The following is an 18,853-nucleotide window of genomic DNA, read 5'->3' as shown; positions in this document are numbered from 1 at the left end:
TCCGGAGAACGTGGGTAAGTCTCTTGAGACTGCTTGCCTTGCGGCAATTTGGGAGCGAGAAAGCTGGAACGGATCTTGCCCCTCCCGCTGTTCATCGGTAATGCTTAGATGGTGTAACAGAGCATCTTCGTCCATCGTACTATTGACGTGGCCTACTGTGTTACTGGGTCGATTACCCAGGGCCGTTGAATTCATGGGGGGCATTTGTGCCCGGTTCGGCTGAATTTGTGTGGACTGTGGTTGTATGGTGGGATTAAAGCATCGTGAACACTCCTCGGTCGACCGACAACCTATTTCCGAATTTAACGGAGGGAGTGGGGTACGCATTTCTTCACGTTGACGAGGTTTCCCGGGTTGGAAGCGTATGCGATTCTGCTGTTGCACTGGCTCTCGTTGTATTTGAGATTGTTCAGGTTGCATCTCCTGGGCAGGATTTATTTGGGCATGCCCCGCGGACACCCAATCCTCTACGCGACTTTTAGAGAAACTGCCATTGGAACAGCGACTCGATCCTTTGGTACTAGCCAGTTCTTCCAGGATCTCATACTTTTTATTTAAAAATTGTTTATGCTTCTCCGCCTCTTGTTGCTCTGCCACACGTCGACGCTCCGCTTGCTGCTTTTCAAAGTCCTGCTCTTCCTGTAGTTTTTGCAACTGCAACTTAGCACGGGCTCGCGCTGACCTTTTAGATGAGGTACACGAGATCTCTGATTGCGCCTTCTCCAACTCGATGGCTGGTACACCCTCTACTTGCGGTACGAGAAGCTGCTCTTTCTGAAAATTCCGCCGCGTCTGCCGCTTTGAATCGGATACTGCTACCGGGTCTGAATGAGCAGATTCGATTCTCTCTTTTGTTGATAGGTGTTGAGTTGCGGTGCCCTCCTTTACCGAGGAAGCACGATTGCGGACGTGCTGATTCCTGCCGACAACATGCGCCGTTGAGTTATCGTTTGATGTTGACTTTGTTTGCTGGATCCATTTTGCTGTTTTGCAGTTGGTACAACTCCAGCTCTCGTTCGCAACTTCATCGGTAACTCCAACGCAGTCGTAGTGATGCCATCCGTCACACGTATCGCATTGCACCATATTCTCCGTATCTGGATTTCTGCAGCTCTTGCATGATTGCCCTTCGATAATTTCTTCCGGTTCATCCCGCATAGCCACAGCACCACTTTTATCACCAGAATTGACACCGTTATCAACCAACTTATCATTGGCTTCCGACCGACCACTCTTACTAGCTTTGCCGTTTGACTTCGGACCGCGACCGGACATTATTAACCGAACCAATAGTCACCGATAAACGCAAATTATATTTTGCGTTTAGTTTGCCTTATAATCCTTTATCGTTTCTATATAGACTATCTAGATAGCGGAACACTATAAAGGAACTATAATGAAACAATATAAAGGGCTTTGTTCCATCAAGAGGTTTTATCCAGGATAAGGCAAAATATCATCACAACTATATAGGTCCAATTTGTAAATATTTCAGGTGTTCAATTCATTTTAAAATACCAATTTATTGACTAGCGGTTTCAATATAACAAATAAATTACCTGTTGTTTTGAAGACTCTTCACTGTAATATTCAATGAGTATCCTTTCTTACTGGTACTAAGTGTCGCTATGGTCTGAGATCCAATCTACATTCTGGAAGACCTTGCTTCAATTGCGTCTCGACAGACTTTAAATCTTTTACATATGGCAACTCGTAGGTCACTAGTTGTTTCAATTTCTTCAATTCTCTTAAACATAGCAATCCGTGGTCTGTTATATTTTTACAACTGGACACTTCTAGTTCTTCGAGCGTATCGGCCACTAGTGCCAATTTGGCCAAAGCTTGATCCTGCAAGTAAACACATTTGTGCAGCTTTACCTTTCTCAGGTGCTTCAAGCCCTTCAAATGGTCGAATCCAATGTGCATTATTCCCGATTCCGTACCGTCCAGCTCTTCCACCAGCGTTCGAACGCTTTCCTCCGGAAGCAAATTGTAATGTTGTTGTACGTGAGGGACATTCACGAATTTCACTTTAGCTCCATTACGCAGTAACCACTCGGCACAAAGACGGTCCGGTCCTACCACTTTCAGGCGCTTCTCATCAACTCGGTTGAACATCATGTTGACCCAGCCCCAAAAGTTACGATTGCCAGACCATGTCGGCCGCGGCACCGTTGCTCGTCCGGTCACGGAGCAGCGTATAACTTGTAAGGCAATCATGTTCTGTAATTAATATTCACATTGTTTTTCAATGGATACTCAAATGATATAGTGCATCTTACAATGATGAGACTTACTAATTTTATAATCACGGATTTAGAATGTTTACCACTAATTTAAACCTGAGAATTTGATCGCAAACATTCGCAAAGCAAGAGCAAGGAAACAAAAATAGTGATGTCCGATTACTTCTCGATTAATCGAACTAATCGATTATCTGTTAAAATAATCGAATAATTTTTAATCGATTGCTTTATGTTCCGATTATTAGATAATCGATTACCTGGTCGATCGATTATGCCGGATTTTTTAAAATTTTATTATTTAACAATTTCTAACAAATTTAATTTATTACAGTGGCTGGCGCTTAGCTACTAAATTAACCACATGCGATTAGCCAGTTAGTTGGTTTCGCTTAGTTGGTTTCGAGGTACGATGCTGATCTAACAAACTGGTCGTCGTATTCGTATGTTCAAATCTCGGCTAGGCGATGCTCCTAGATAGAATCAGTAGAGTTGTTGCACTAGCTTCGTAATTGTCCTAATAGCCCTTTAATAATACTGATGTGAAGCCTGTCGATAAATAGGGGTCAAGTCTTAAGCCTGGTATCCAGCTGAAAAGAAAATAGCTCAAGGAAAAAACCTGCTATTTACCAACGGTGTGGCACGCTAGAATTTCAGCATAACGAACATCTATTTTCATTCCACTTTCACCAAAACTGGATAAACTGTTGTCGTATTTTCACTCATTCAACAGAAAAATATTATATGATGTATAATATATTACAAAACCGCAATCCGCAAGAATATTCATAAACTGCATAAATAATCTTAAACTGCCATCATTTGGTACAGCCAGCAACAAGTTTTGTTACCCGATTTAACATTGCCTTAGGGCGAACAGGCCATTTTTCGTATGCCATTGCCAGTGATGTCGGTTACGGTCCCAAATATATGGGAGATGACAACCTTGCCATCCCGTTGCTATTTACCGACCAATCTGATGGAGTTCTTTTAACGTTAGTTGCATATGAATCAATTGAACAACAATGGAGATAGAGCCGAAAGTGTATCTGCAAGTATCCTTATTTTTGGTATCGGGACGTAAAGGTTATAACCAATCGATTATTTCGACTAATCGATTATATAGCGCCGATTAATCGATGTCGATTATTGGCCGCCCAAAAAGTAATCGATTATTAACTAATCGATTAACTGGAAAAATCGGACATCACTAAACAAAAATCCGATCAATTTTTGCACCGGCAAAACAAAAACAAACAAAACAAAACAAGAGATGGCAGCGATGCCAGATTTTCGTGTGTAACTTTGGAATGGGCTATTAACAAAAATATTAGCATTAATAATGGTATCAATCGTATTAAAACAAAAATAAATGTATTTTAAGAAGAGAACCATTAATAAAAACTATCAAAACAAAGATGAAAACTGCTAAAATAACGATGACGAACGCATAATTCTGTCTGGTCCTTGAGCAACTACTTTGATGATAGGCTCATACTCGCCGGCCATTGAAATTATTAATTTACTCTTGCCATTGTTTTACCTGCGTTGCTCTAATCTAATGGCTCACAGGTTAATGTATTTACATATTTAAAACCCATAAAACCAGGGGGCTGATATGACGTCACATTTTCGTTGCTCACATGAAAAAGGCGGCAAACGCAAAGCGATTTCACAAAACGAATTTATCTAACCATTTTCACAGTTTCACGTATTTCGCATTAATTGTCTGCCTGAAATTGGCTATGTGATGCTAAAACCTTGACTAAAATCGAACTAAAACTAACAAAATTTAACAATTTATACATCCGACTCGGTTGTCAGCTTGAGCCCATCTATGAAGCTGTCAGCTTGGGCCCGCTCTATGTTGGCTACGTTTTTTTTGTATAGGTTGGTATTGGAAGTGTCATTCCCGTGCATAAAACAAATTAAATGCTTGCTGACATCACTAATTTTTTATTCCGTTTATTTTACGATTAATGCGAATCGGCATACTATTCGCGATGTATCGGTATCGATAACTGAAGATCGATATTTAACAAAGAATATTTACAAACAACAGTGCAGTCATACATAAATATCTCGAAGAAATCGTAAAATGGATTAGCTTTTAGTGTTATTTAGATTCTCCTAAACTAAAGCGCATAAATCATTAAAATGAATCCCAATACAAGGTTTTTTCCATTAATTAGCTCAATCCAAAAAGTAGCGTTGTTTGAAACTAAATCTGTAAGTTTTATAGGTACTAATGTGATTGATCAAATTCCTTGGCCTATAATATAGAAAATTTTTGAAGGATTACTGTGGAGCTAAAACCCAAGGATTTATTACAAAATGTTCCATTTATAGTTATCTATATTTCTTTTTTTTTTTAGAAATTGTACCTTATTGGCAGCAATAGTAAAGAAACACGGTTCCGTTTGCTGGAAATAGACCGTCGCTCAACGGAACTTACAATTCACGAGGATGCCAATGAACTCAAGAAATCGGACATTCGTAAGTTTGTCCAATCTCGTTCTTTCGTTCGGTCAATCAGCGCGTATGGTGTTCTGGGATTTGTCAAGTTTCTGGAAGGCTACTACTTGATTCTTGTAACCAAACGCACTCGATGTGCCTTTATTGGCAAGCATATTATCTATACCATTAAGGATACGGCAATGATTCGAGTGAACGAAACACCGGCTGGAAAACAAGTACACCCACTGGAGCAGCGTTATGTGAAAATGTTCAACAATGTAGACTTGAAGAGTAACTTCTACTTCAGCTACAGCTATGACCTAACACACAGCCTGCAGTACAATGTTTCAGTGCCGAAATTTGTCGGAGCGCAGAGTGATTTAGAAAAGGATGAACCACTGGTGTGGAAAAACGATGCAAACGAAAAGACCACGTACGCCTTTCGGGGGGTATCACGCGATCGGTTCGTTTGGAATGCCTATTTACTGAAACCGATGGATATTGTTTTGCACAAAGATTGGAAACTGGAAGTCATACATGGTTTTATCAGTCAATCTAGTATCAGCATTTTTGGGAGACCAATATACGTCTGTTTGATTGCAAGGAGAAGTACACGGTTTGCCGGAACTAGGTGTGTATAGAATTGTACCGCAACCGAATTTCAATATTGTAAATTTGGTCATATTTTCCTTTCAGATTTTTGAAGCGCGGTGCAAACTATTTTGGCGATGTTGCCAACGAAGTGGAAACAGAACAAATCGTACTGGACGGTACCCGAATGTGTAGTTTCACTCAATTGCGTGGGTCTGTCCCGTCGCACTGGTCACAGGATGTAAGCAAAATGGTTCCCAAACCACAGATTGCTCTCGATTTATCTGACCCCTATGGAGAAACATCGGGTAAGCACTACGAGCGGTTGATGTTCCATTATGGGGCACCGATCATCATTCTGAACTTAGTTAAAAAGCGCGAAAAAAGACGTCATGAAAGTGTGCTGAGCGATGAAATGGTCTCCAGCGTGGACTATCTAAACCAATTTCTCCCGCCACATTTTCGTATTAGGTACATAGATTTTGATATGGCGAGGAAAAGCCGTGGCAAAGGAAATGTAATGGAAAGCTTGGCCAAGTATGCTGAAAGTGTAATTCAACAGACAGGCATGTTTTTCCTGGACGAAGAAGTGTCCACTCAGCAAACTGGACTGGTTCGTACGAATTGTGTTGATTGTTTGGACCGCACAAATACCGCGCAGTTTGCAATCGGGAAATGTGCATTGGCTTATCAGTTGTGTGAATTAGGATTTCTCAAGGAGAGAAAACTTGAATTTGAATCGGATTGTGTGACTATGTTGGAGAATTTATATGAAGACCACGGCGATACGTTGGCCATGCAATATGGTGGTTCTCAGCTGGTGCATAGAATAAAAACCTACCGCAAAACAGCAGCCTGGGCCTCGCAAGGAAATGACATTATACAAACTCTAAGTCGGTATTGTAGCAATACGTTCAGCGATACCGAAAAACAACACAGCATTAATCTTTTTCTGGGCTATTACATTCCATCAGAGTCGGAAGTTACGAGTGAGTATCTATAACTACAATCCCTATAAAAAGTTACGTTGGAATCCAATTGTTTGTATACATTTAGAAAAACCATTAATCTTGCCATTCTTTCTTCCACCAGAATCAACCCACATCTGGGATTTGGAAACCGATTTCTACATTCATAATTCACGTTTCGATGTGATTCGAAAAATCTCACCAATCCCGTTAACGCAATGGGTCCGACGGTTCGTCATGAAACATCTGCCGTATTCGACCAGCGACAACAACCGGGTCGTCAACGAGCTGATCAAAATTCATTCCGCCGATGCTGAAATAATCGATTATTACTCGAACTTTTACTACGACTTTAAGATAACATCGTTCGAGGAGAACATTGCTTTTCAGCTCAGTCATTTGGCGCGCAATTTTGTTCCTACGTTCCGTACTAATTTTAGTCCATTCGAACCGACCCGTCGTCGGGAAAATGCGGCAATCAAGAACCCATCCCTGAGCGGACAATCGTCCACTAGTTCCACTAACAGTTCATCGTCTAGTTTGGATGAGGACACGGATTCGGAGGATGACGATCGAAGCATTCGCAATACGGCTGCCAACAGTAGCGCTAACAGCAGTCGTGCTGAGGATCCTGTTACCATCAACAGTATGTTTCCAATGACGGGGGATGTCTATGGGTTTGAAATCCATACACCAAAAAAGACCGACATGATTAAGTATGATTTTGACGATGAATTCTCTTAATTTCAACCTGTAAATGAGCGTTACTCTTATTACAGGTATCAGAAATACGTTCAAATGAATCGAATCTGTAATCCGCAAATTTATGCTGGCATGAAACCGGACCAGCATCAACTTTATTCCAATCTTCAGACGCAGTCTCAGCCGGGTGGCATTGTTTTACAAAATAATGAAATCTGTTTTAGTGATGGAAGGCGCACGGATACTACGGGGAATATCCCAATACCGACGGTCAGTGCTGAAAGTATAGCTATCTACGAAAGTTATTGTTCTACGCAGCAACGGATCATGGAACAGACTGATGTTGATCCTATTATTTTAAAATATTTACAAAGCTCAGAATAAAATGTAAAACTGATACTCGACTAAAATGCTGTGACGAGTTCACTCGGACAATCTAATTACAATGCGAATAATATGTACTTGCTGGTTACCACTATTCATTAGCAAAAAATATAGTGTGTTACTAGAATAAATCACCTCAACGTGGCTTGGGTTTCTGAAGCTGCGGCTGACTCGCTGGACTCCCAGTGGAAATGGTTTTTACAGTGGTAGATGTGATGGGCATGGATGTAATAGTCGTACCCATACTCGTAGACGGTTGCACAATCGGGTTTATCTTCCGTAACGTAATGTTCCGATTTAGAATCGCAGGCTTCCGACTGGTACCACTTGCCAGCTGTGATAAAGAATTTGTTTTTATCAGAATAGTATTGGTTCCTGGAACTCCCGGCGTAAGTTGAGCAGCTGCTGAGTTACTGCTGCGAATTGTCACCGTTGCCGGTGAACTCGTGATGGAGGTTGCAGGAGTGAGGCTGGTTCCGATCGGGCGAATTTGCGTCTCACCGACGCGGACAAAATTTTTCATGGTTGTAGTTTTGCTTGGATCTACATTGATGATGATCGGTTGAAACTTTTGCGGTTGAAGTATGGCACCGGAAGTGGAAGTGGTAGCAGAAGCAGGTTTGACGATGGTACTGTTGAGAAGTTCCACCTTTCCACCGACCATAATCTGTGATAGGTTCTTGGGAACCGCCGGGTTGGACACCGGTGTGATAGTCGCTTTGTTCAACGGATTTGACAGCACCACCTTAGCATATTTTACACCGGCCGGTGCAACCGTGCTAGCTTTAGCAGAAGCAACTGTCGATAAAACATTGGCTGGAACCTGTTTCATGTTGTTCTTATTGATAACAACCACTTTGTTCGGTTTAATAGACGGTTGCAGCGTGATGATTCGGTTCAGTGGTTCTGGTTTCATTGCTGGCGGACTGGTTAGTGCCGGTGAAATTGTTACAATATTCGGCGGATTTCTTAAAATTTCCATGCTTTTGTGCTGTGGAGAACTATCCGGTATATTTCCTTCGTTATCCGCAAACACAATTGGAATATCAAAGATATTTGTGTTTGATAAATCTGGGGTGGGAGGTGATTTGGTGGTTTTTAACGGATAGCCAGTAGAGGGTGTAGAAGAACCAGCGGTACTACGAACGATTGTGAATTTCGTAGGACTAAAAGATTGCTGTTGAGACTGGGGTGGAGTGGTTGTCATTTGTTTCCCCAACGACGTGGGAGTTGATACTAACGGTTGCGGCTTCGGTATAACGGATACGACGGGCTTCGTTGATGATTTGATGGTAAAGAATTTTTGCGCCGATCCAGAAGGTTTCAATTGAATGAATTGATTTGCTGGTATAACTTTAATGTTGGATGTGACTTGCGGAGGAGATGAAACACGTGGACCAGAATGTAACGGTGCCTGTGCCGTCGTATCCCGTTTGATCATTGGCAATACAATTGGAGAACTGGCTAGACCGGATACCACTTGAGGGCTCGTGGTACTGCGTATTTCCAAACTGTTTCCTCCAGTACTGGAAATCTGATAATTGGTTAGCGAAGGTGGAGTTTTCTTGATGGGTTGATCGACATTTTTCTGCAAAAAAATAAAAATAAAAGAAAGATTATTAGAGCAAGATATAATATTAGATATTAGAGCAAGACAACTAATCAGTTAAGATCTGCCCAATGATGCCATGCCGAAATTTGGATTTGATGTTTGCTATTCGCCTCGATTCTACATTCCTCTAGTATTCTAGTATGTAGAATAGAAGCGATTTTCGACCTGTCCTTACGGAGAAGCAAATCTGCAAACATTTTCAAAGCATTTGATTCCCTCAGTATAATCGTGTTATTATCGCCAGCGTCCTACACTCTTCCTGGCCCTATACTCAAGCATAAAGAAGGGGTCTTCCAGCTTGCTAACGCGGCCAAAGCTAGCAAACGGTCACCTGTACTCGATTTATTACCAGAACGTGAGAAGTTTGCGTGCTAAAATCACACACATGCGGCTGTTATTGAGTGGTTGTGATTAGGACGTTCTCATCTTAAGGGGAACATCACTCCACGAACACATCGGTAGAAGCAGTGATCACAGCCCTCAACCAGTCTTCATTCTCAGGGTGGTGGCGATCTAAAAGCAAAACCTTGGGCTCAAACGTCTTTCTAAGACTTGACCCTTCTTTATCGACATACAGACTGCAAAAATCCTACTGACTCGATCTAGCTGCACCACCTAGCCGAGATTCGTTCATACGACGACTGGCGTGCTAATTGATGAGAAGCTACTGTGTACCACTGGTTATCTATTCTCTATTCTACATACTGATCGGAGCCGGATCCGATCAGAAATTGCGCTTCGATAGGACAACGTATGCTATAACACACATCGATCGGGACGTTTCTGATCGAAACGGGCCCGATCGCAATGTAAAATCGAGGCGATTGTCCTATCAATAGGAGGCTTCAACCTGCCTAATTTACGCTGCCAGTTTAACGATATTAACGGGATTATTTGTTGCCGGAACACAAATGAGCTATAATCGAAGGCCTACTTATTGCGAGCTAACAAGTGTTCAATTTCGTCAGCTTGGACGACAGACTTCTAGTGCTCACTTTCGTCAACTATGTCGAACACGAAAGAATTTTAGTTCCGGTGTTTTAATTTTTGGCGCGCCCTTGGAATTTGCCTGATTTTTTGAGAGCGTATTTTGTAAATCATTACCCGTATAGCGGCAAAACTGCTTCGCACACATATCATGACTAAATATCAATCTGCCGCTTTTACCGTTTTTTGCAGATGAAGTTTGAAAAACCTTGAAAGATCTCGATTCAACGAAAGCACCCAGAACAGACGGCCAGACCTACCATTTTTCTGCAGAATTGTGCCGTTTCGCTCTCTTACTTACTTAGTTGATCGTACGTCTTATGACAAAACCTGGATAACATAATTCCTCCATCTAATTCAGTCCATGGCAGCTGATCTTCAGTACCGCGAGCACCCAGTGCTCGTCAGATCTCGCTCCACCGGCGCTTGTCATTGGAAAACTCCGAATGCTCGCTGGTCCTCTTCTAGCAGTGTTCACATTTCATGCCCGTAGAGAATAATCAGTTTAATTAGCGTTTTGGACAATGTACACTTTGTATGGAGGCTCCGACCGCAGGTGTTTGTGGAGTCCGTAGTAGGTACGACTTCCGCTGATAATACGCCTTTTAATCTTACGGGTGTTTTCCTCTGTTGCCAATGAGCCAAGCTATACGAACTCGTCGACTACCTGAAACTTGTCCGTCCGTCGATTACCACGGTACTGCCTAAGCAGGCCTTTTTGCGCTTGGTCCCACCCGCCAGCACCCAGCATATACTTCGTTTTGAACGTATGTATTTATCTTCAACCCAATCTTTTCTGGTTTAGTTTGGTGTACTGATCTTCCACCGCCTCAAATGCTCTGTCGAGAGCATCCACGTTGTTGGCAAAGCAGATAAATTGACTGGGTTTATTAAAAATCGTGTCCCGCATTTCAAATACCATTCAAGATTCTCACACAGCACTGGATTTCATCCAACGTAGTCATGTTAAGTCACTAATGTTAAGCTCACTAACCCGGAAAGCCGTTTTTGTCAAGAATTTTCCATAGCTCTTGTCAGTTTACACTATCATATACGGTTTTGAAATCAATGACCAGGTGATGCGTGGGGACTCGGAATTCGTAGCACTTCTGGAGAATCTGCTGCAGGGTGAAGATTTGGTCCGTTGTAGACCGACCCTACATGACGCCAGCCGGATAACTTCCCACAAATCTATTAGCTATTGGCGACAGTCGATGAAAAATGACTTGGAAAAGCACTTTGTAGGCGGCATTCAGAATAGTGACCGCTTGGAAGTTCTCACAATCCAGCTCATCGCCTTCCTTGCAGATAGGGAAAATATCCCGTCTTTCCACTCCTCCGACAGTCATTCCGTATCCCAAATCTTAACAATCAATTACTGCATAAAGTTGGCTAACTTGTCCTAGACCATTTAAATAAGTTCCGCTCCAATGCCATCCATTCCGGCAGCTTTGTTGTTCTTCAGCCGCTGGATGGCTTCTTTACCTTCGATTGTCGATGGGAGCGACACATCTCCGTTGCTTGCTGCACCAATGAAGTCACTTCCTCCACTATCATTTCTATCGTCTTCTGCTTGCACGCCATTAAGGCGTCCACCTTTCGATCACCGCACGGCCGTCAGTCAGAACACATCCAACTTTATCTCTTTATTTCGATATTCGCGAGACTTGTTGAGTCTTTGATAGAACTTCCGTATGTCGTGAAAGCGGTACAGCGCCTGAGTTCTCCACACTCCTTCTCACGCTGGCATTTCTTTACCTGAAAAAGTTTAGTTTGCTGTCTCCACTTCTGGTTGTATTGCTCCACATTCTGACGCGTGGCTCTAGGCAGCATTTGCCCCCGCGCTGCGTTCTTCTCATCCAATATCTGCTGGCATTCCTTGTCAAACCATTCGTTACGTCGATTCGGTGCCACATGGTCTAGGACGTTCTCCGCTACGCTGTGAATGGCTGTCACGGCAATTCAACAGTCCTCAAGAAGGACTTCATCCAGCTCATCCGCTTCCGGCAGCGCGGTTTCGAGAGATAACGCGTAGTTTTCGACGACATCCGGTTGCTTCATTCGCGCTAGATTATACCGTGGCGTATCGGATGTTGTTCATAACAGATAGTTTTGACATATCCTTGCCATCACTAAGTAGTCCAGTAGTGATCCGAATAAATGTTAGTGATAGGTTCTAGCGTCGATAATGTATGAACAGTGCCGACCATCTATCAGAACGTGATCGATTTGTGATTCCCTCTGGTTGGGTGATCTCCAGGTGTGCCGTTTCACTTGCGTGACCAATTGCCGCTATTTTTAACCGCTCGCTGACCAATTGCCACTAATGTGCTATGTGACATCGATATCATGTGAGATTGAATTTAAGCGGCAAGGGGACTAGATTTATTTCGATATTGTCAGTCTTTGATGGCGTGCCTCGTGATCGACAAATTGAATCACATGGAATTTCCATCACGGTTCACTGAATGGCTAGACTCATACTTGTCCAACCGAAGAGCCTTCGTTAAAGCGAATTCCGTGAACTTTAGAATATTCTGCATATCGTGTGATATACTCTAAGGCAGTGTGCTTGTTTCTCTTATCTTTATTATCTATATTAACGACTTGCTGGAGCTGTTTTCATCATCGATACAGGTCGGTACAGATACGTCGCTACCTTAATAAGGAGGGTTTTGCAGTCTCCTTTTGTCCAGCGCTTCTGCGGTGCTTAGGTACACGGATACCAGCGACCCATGCACCTGCCAGCATTGGACAAAAGGTAGGAGTCATAACGACTACCGTAGCTACTTGTTAAGCGTAGCTACCAAACCGCCCCCCTGACCTTCTCGCTCTTTCTCCTCTACTCCAAACAAATTTCATTACATTCCCCTACCGTCCCTCCATCAATTGTAGAACCACCGTTTCAAAAAATACTAGTCGAAGATGGTAAAATAAAAATTTAAAAAATCCTTCCGGCGTATCTCAAGGAAGCATACTCAGATCTTTGCTCTTCAATATCTTCATAAACGACTTGAGTTACTTGTGTCGTCTCCCGTACTATCGTTCGCAAATGATTTGAACATTTTTGCAGTTAGATATTGTAGATCGTGGTTACTCAATCATCCGCCGTCACACTTCCAGCTTCACCGACAATTATGCACTCAAAACACTGCATTGCTCGTTGGTGCGTAGCATCCTACTGTTTTATCTGACTCACTGCGAATATGCGTATTATTGAAATAAAACGTAACCATACGCTTTATTCGTTTATAATGCATATGCAGATAATATCGATAACAAACGATTTTTTATAAGTTGTGCTTTTGTTATTGCATTTAATTTGTAAAAAGTTGCATAAATAACAATTCAGTTTCACAATACAACTATTGCGTACCACTGGCACTACACTGGCACATAACGTTTAAGTACGTTATTTTTAGTGATCAAAATTAACGATATTTTCGATACAAGGACGATAGTTTTCAAAACTCTTCGAACCAACACGATCCCGCGAACACAACGCATATTCGCAGTGAGTCAGGTAACACAGTAGAGTACGCTTCCACCGTTCTGCCAGTTTACCGTCAGGTAACACGAATCGAGTGAGTACAGAAAAAAAATTACGATCGCGCTGTGGGATCCAATCAACTTTCCTTATTATCAAACTCAGTGTCAGGTGTCAACGACCTATCGGTAAGGAATATCGCGGAAGATGATTGTGATTATCCAAATGCAGAGAAATATAGACTGCCCAGCAATACTAAAACAGGTGCCGATCAGTCGGCAAGGTATGCCGGCTTTGGAATATTTTTTATATAAGTATATTCAATTTGTAGGATTTTTGTCGAAGGCGGCGTAAAATAATATAAAATAGAATAAATGTGTAGCATACTTTTCGTACTCCAGTTACTAACCCACAGTGAACCCGGAGTCACGGCTGGCAAAGAATACAGTGTAACAAAAATCATACGATACCTTTTCGACCTCCGGAAGAATGCTCTGAACGGCTGCATCAATGGCTTGTTGATTTTGCTGCAGTAACAGCTTCTCTGCGCGTATCTGCTTCGCTGGCTTGGGTCCCCTTTTACCCGGCTTGTTAATTCGCACAACTTTGGCTTGCTCAGAGGGATCGCCCTCTGTTTTCCGTTTACGAACATAACCGACTGCTCCATTGTTGCTCGTCGCATTTGCTGGCACGGATTGCAGCGGAAGCGGAGCAGACGGTGGTGGTAAAGTGCCACCTGCTGGCCCCCCTGTTGCAGCTAAATTAGTGCTTGTATTCGATAGAAGCAGATTGGATTTTTGTCCATTTGGATCCTTAATGGTTTGTTTTGGTCTCGGCGGATCAAGCAGACTGTTTGTAGCAAACTCTGCAACTTCGTCCATCACCATGTTGTCCACCATCGACTGCGTAACTCCTTCAATTTTACGCTTCGACTTACATACACGCAAGCAATCGTCTGCCGAACCAACCACTACCAAAGACGTTTGCGCGACCATTTTTTCGCGCAAAAATTCAATTTCCTCCTGGCTGTAAAAACGAACTCCGTGAATATGTATATTCAAACTTAAATCTAACATAATCGCGACAATTACTCACCTAGTTCTGGCTGAAAACTGCCCAATCACAAATAACACTGGTGCGGTAATGTCTGTAATATGATCATCTTGCGCTCCTCGAGGACCGTTGACGGTGTTATAGGCAAATCCCAAACAAACAATACAACTCACAGTTTCAACTAAACCAATCTGAATTGCCAGCGCTGCTCCGGCGTTAAAACCAACCAAAATAATCGGTCGATTGGGCGCTTCCTGGCGAACATCCTGAATTTTGGTTCGTGTTATCGCCACCATTTGTTCCGATACACTCTGAATCGTGTGATTGGCCAGAGCACTATGAGTAGGCATCGTAATCGGTATAACCGAGGCCATTGTGGCAAACAGGGAAAACCATTTTTGCAGCCGAGTGCTTGGCGCTGTCATGTTCGGCCCTGAAGGCACAACCACGATGTATGGTTGTCCTGGAAGCTTTCGGTTCTTATGTGCTACAACAGGCTCCCACGGTTTCTTCAGGACTGGACCCAAAAGCTCCTGGTTAATGTTCAGTGGTCTGCCAAAAACCATTTTGTCGACCAAATTCGGAAGCTTGGCTTTAAGCGTCTGAAGTATGTCTACGTATGCTGCTAAATAGCTAGGTGGTAAGCTTTCCATCAACAATCCATGAAGCCACTGTGTCAAACGGGGGTCCCACGCAACACCCGCCAGCGCTTGACGCAACCGGCCGACGGATTTGTCAATTACCATTCGTCGATGTACTGGCTCGTGTTGTTTGTCCGCTATGGTTAATCGTGCCAGCCGATCCATATCCAGCAGTTTACTAACCTTACTGAACAAGCGAATTTGCTGGACGGACCAACCAATTCTGTCAACAAACAATTTTTATTATATATTTGGATCCATTCAAGCAACAACATGAAAATACTAACTTGCTGATTTTTTCCTCCCAGTCGACATCCTCTGAGTTGAGATTGCGGATTTGCTTTGTCACGTTTTCGCTCTCTTGCATTGCAATCTTGGCACTTTCCTCGTTATAAGACGGAATCGGAGGATTGTACGATTCCTCGAGGTCAATTCGTTCATCGTGTGGGTGTGTGTGGCATGAAGGACACTGCGGTGGGCGGTGCACCATCAGTGTCCGCGTCGTGGCCGTCTGGCTGCTTTCCATGGGGCGTACGTCTCGCGAATAGCTGTGTTCCATTGTTTACTGGGTGATGCAAAGCAGAATAGTCCAAGTTGCAATCAAAAGCAGTGAAGTTTTAATAGATTTTTTCAATGCGTCGTCATCAATAGTTTATAGCGAACACATTTTTCAGTAACCAAATTTACTAACCTAACCGATTCCGGATGTTTTTCTTATATTTCCCCCTTCTTGAAGAGGGAAATTATTGATTGTAGTATCTACAACTTTGCGGTACACAAATAGCTGAAGGCATACTAGTACAGAAAATTAAAACAAAATATATAAAAAGGAAGTGAACAATGAAAGGAAACTTCAAACGACACTGAAACTACGTGCTTTCATGAATATTATGCGATTTTTTCACTGCCGACATTTCACAATCCCGGAGAATAAAATATAAAGCGTCAATTTCGACATTAATTTTCATCGTTGCCAAATAGCTTAGAAAAACTGATGGAAACTGCTCGAAATAATAGAATCAAGGGGGTCCCAGCAAGGCGGATCAGCGCGTAGTAACCAGTGATTACTTTTGTAATCATTTACGAATTATTGCGCTCTTCACACTCAATTGGACTGCACAGTTAAATATCAAGAGCAACATTTCAATAGGGCCCAAGTGCAAAATATAAAAAAACTGGTTTTTTGGTTATATTTAGAGCTTTTTTAAGTATCTATAATAATACCAAACATCATAGCGATTTGAAAACTTTATGAGTCTTAAAAAGCAAATTTGAAAAAGCCTTATGTGAAAACTGGCAACAAAGTTTTCATTTTGTGCTTTGGCCCTTCTGTATGAAAAAGCCTATACGCAGTTTGTGTTTTGTTTTGCATTCGGCCCTATTTTTGTTGTGGGATTTCTACGCATAGTGGCGAATAATCACTGGCCATCTCCGGTTAAGTACGTTTAGTAAGTAATAAATACACAATTTTTGAATTTCCGTTGGTAATCAATTGTTAACAGGGCAAATTAAATATTTTAGAAACAGCCAGTTCTGCAGTTGTTGCTGCGAAGATGATCCCCGCCGTACAATTGCGCGAGAGACTCGACGGACGACCGAAAAAAACAATACGATGCTACCTGCATAAATAACACGGGCATTCACAGACACGACAAGTTTAGTACTTAAGCCTGCGCGGCAACAAAAATTTAAGTTACTTTTCGGCTCACACGAAAAAAGCTATTTCGCTGTATATATATATATCACCTGTGGAGGAACCGGACAGAATTCGTAAGTTGCGCGCCCGAGACATTTACTATCGCTGAACTGCCAAGGCGTGATGCACTTGCACGCTGTGGTGAGTTAGAAATGCTAAATGAATGAACTGCTGCTGCTTCACACTACCAATAGCGACTGCCGCACTGCCGCACCTCACGGGTAACACGTCCCACTTCACAAACCTGTTCAACGGTGGCAGATTTGCCGATGAAATTAAACCCCAACTTTTCTAGTAGAAATAATAAAGCTGATCGGTATCCCAGTTACGAATTTTTAACCTTTTCTAGCCATTGCGCTTCAAAACAACGTGATAAAAAAAAGGCCAAACGCGAAACGCTGTCTAAAAACCGGCCCAACACCAAAATCATATCACCACTGACAGTAAATAAAAGCCTCAAGTCAAAGGCCCCATCAACAATTGATAATCAAATCAGCCTTATGAAAAAGTCGTATTACCGAATGATCTCCGAAAACGGCCAAACGCATATTTTTGCAAATTACAAAGTAAATCAATGTTTTTTTCTGCTAGTTGTTGCATTACACATTAAACTATTATGTTTTTGCATCATAATGTGACATTCAATTCTAAGCAACACTGTTTATATCAAATAAGGAGTTAAAAAATGATGCTCAAGTTTCAACATCGATTTTCTCGAAACTGTCAGTTTTGACTTCGGCCTATTTGAAATGTTGCTCTTGATATAAAGTGCAACCTTCAAAACTGTGATGAAAAGTGTGCTACTGATAATATCGCTAGTAATCTTATATCGATAATACCATCAAACTTTATCGTCACGGAAGAGTATCGAAAATTGGAGGGTTTAAAGCAAGCCCCTGGCAGACAACCATGTTCTCGCCGCCAACATCTCGTGTGTGCGAAAATGAGATAGCAATAGAGGTTTTCCGTCAGATCATACCCCTCCTTTTCTTATTTTTTCTCGAAAGTACTCCCAATACGAGTGACAATGGTGCAAAAACATATATTTTTCGTTGACTCTAGAATTTACTACGATTTTTTAAATAATGCAAATTGCAAGAATGTTGAGTTTCTTTTCACCAAATCACGAATGTTGAGTTTTAAAAAATTCGTTTCGGCTGCACTGCTTATCAAAACTTCCAGATTTTCTGGCAGCATTGCACAACAGTTTTTGACATATGTGTATCAGCGGTAGAGTGAAAAGGACAAAACGAATGAAAAGCTAATGATTATCTTCTTTTTCATTTCGTTTGTTGCTTGCCACAAGAGTAAAGAGTGGCACAAATGGTTTCGAAGTGGTGAAAATAGAGGACACTGGTACAAAAAGGCATGTAAAACATCCGAGAAGTGACGGATTGAAATATACTTATTTTAGTTTTCCATTTCTACAGTAGTTAGAGGTTTTAATAAAGAAAGTTTTAATTGGGCCCGCTGTTAAATTTTGAGCCCCAGACATGCTGTCGCTGACGTTTACTGCAGTTCGATATAGAGATGTCGATGGGGTGGTTTAAAGTGAAATCTTCTTCTTGGCTTGTTATTATTTTAACATTTTTGTTCTATTTCTTACGTATTTTTGCTTATACTGTCATATTATCGTTATTAATTATTAACGATAAGAAAACTTTATCAATAATCGTTATAGATTTTGATCGGCATTTCCCATCATTACAACTCTCCCATCTGAGCTGACATTTGATTTAGCAGTGGCGCCAGTACCAGTTGTATAGGAAAAGCAAATAGTATTTAATTTTTCATTTATTTCGTATATGCTGCATATTTGTTAAAATTATGAATTATGCGCGGAACTATGTATTTAGAAACTATTTTTATATTATTCGTAGCGTCATTAACAACTCTACGTAAGCATTAGAATTCAAATAGGAATCAACCAAGATTCATGGGTTTTTACCACGAAATTTTGGCAACTTTTCTCACCTACAAAATGTGTGACTGAACAAGTGTGCTCAAAATCCAACTTTCAATGCAAAGGGCA

General features: G+C 41.8%; 3 protein-coding genes across 3 annotated transcripts; 1 reads left to right on the top strand and 2 right to left on the bottom strand.

The window, feature by feature from the left end:
• Positions 1-1,535: 1,535 nt before the first annotated feature.
• On the bottom strand, positions 1,536-2,393 carry LOC128743603 (ATP synthase subunit s, mitochondrial). Its single transcript, XM_053840206.1, has 2 exons — positions 2,298-2,393; positions 1,536-2,223 (listed from the first exon to the last, which is right to left on the bottom strand). The coding sequence occupies exon 2, from the start codon at positions 2,218-2,220 to the stop codon at positions 1,627-1,629; it is 594 nt and encodes a 197-aa protein (XP_053696181.1). The 5' UTR covers positions 2,221-2,223; positions 2,298-2,393; the 3' UTR covers positions 1,536-1,626.
• A 1,974-nt stretch (positions 2,394-4,367) lies between these two features.
• Positions 4,368-7,354, top strand: LOC128742662 (polyphosphoinositide phosphatase). Its single transcript, XM_053839088.1, has 5 exons — positions 4,368-4,472; positions 4,619-5,331; positions 5,397-6,280; positions 6,384-6,975; positions 7,039-7,354. Exons 1-5 carry the CDS (start codon positions 4,401-4,403, stop codon positions 7,343-7,345), a joined length of 2,568 nt encoding a protein of 855 aa, XP_053695063.1. The 5' UTR covers positions 4,368-4,400; the 3' UTR covers positions 7,346-7,354.
• A 77-nt stretch (positions 7,355-7,431) lies between these two features.
• LOC128741605 (KAT8 regulatory NSL complex subunit 3) lies at positions 7,432-16,075 on the bottom strand. The gene is made up of 5 exons (XM_053837545.1): positions 15,817-16,075; positions 15,413-15,690; positions 14,527-15,348; positions 13,902-14,457; positions 7,432-8,933 (listed from the first exon to the last, which is right to left on the bottom strand). Exons 2-5 carry the CDS (start codon positions 15,682-15,684, stop codon positions 7,482-7,484), a joined length of 3,102 nt encoding a protein of 1,033 aa, XP_053693520.1. The 5' UTR covers positions 15,685-15,690; positions 15,817-16,075; the 3' UTR covers positions 7,432-7,481.
• Positions 16,076-18,853: the final 2,778 nt, after the last annotated feature.

This window comes from Sabethes cyaneus, chromosome 3 (genome assembly GCF_943734655.1).
Source record: "Sabethes cyaneus chromosome 3, idSabCyanKW18_F2, whole genome shotgun sequence".
Lineage (NCBI taxonomy): Eukaryota > Metazoa > Arthropoda > Insecta > Diptera > Culicidae > Sabethes > Sabethes cyaneus.
This window is presented reverse-complemented; position numbering and strand designations above follow the sequence as displayed.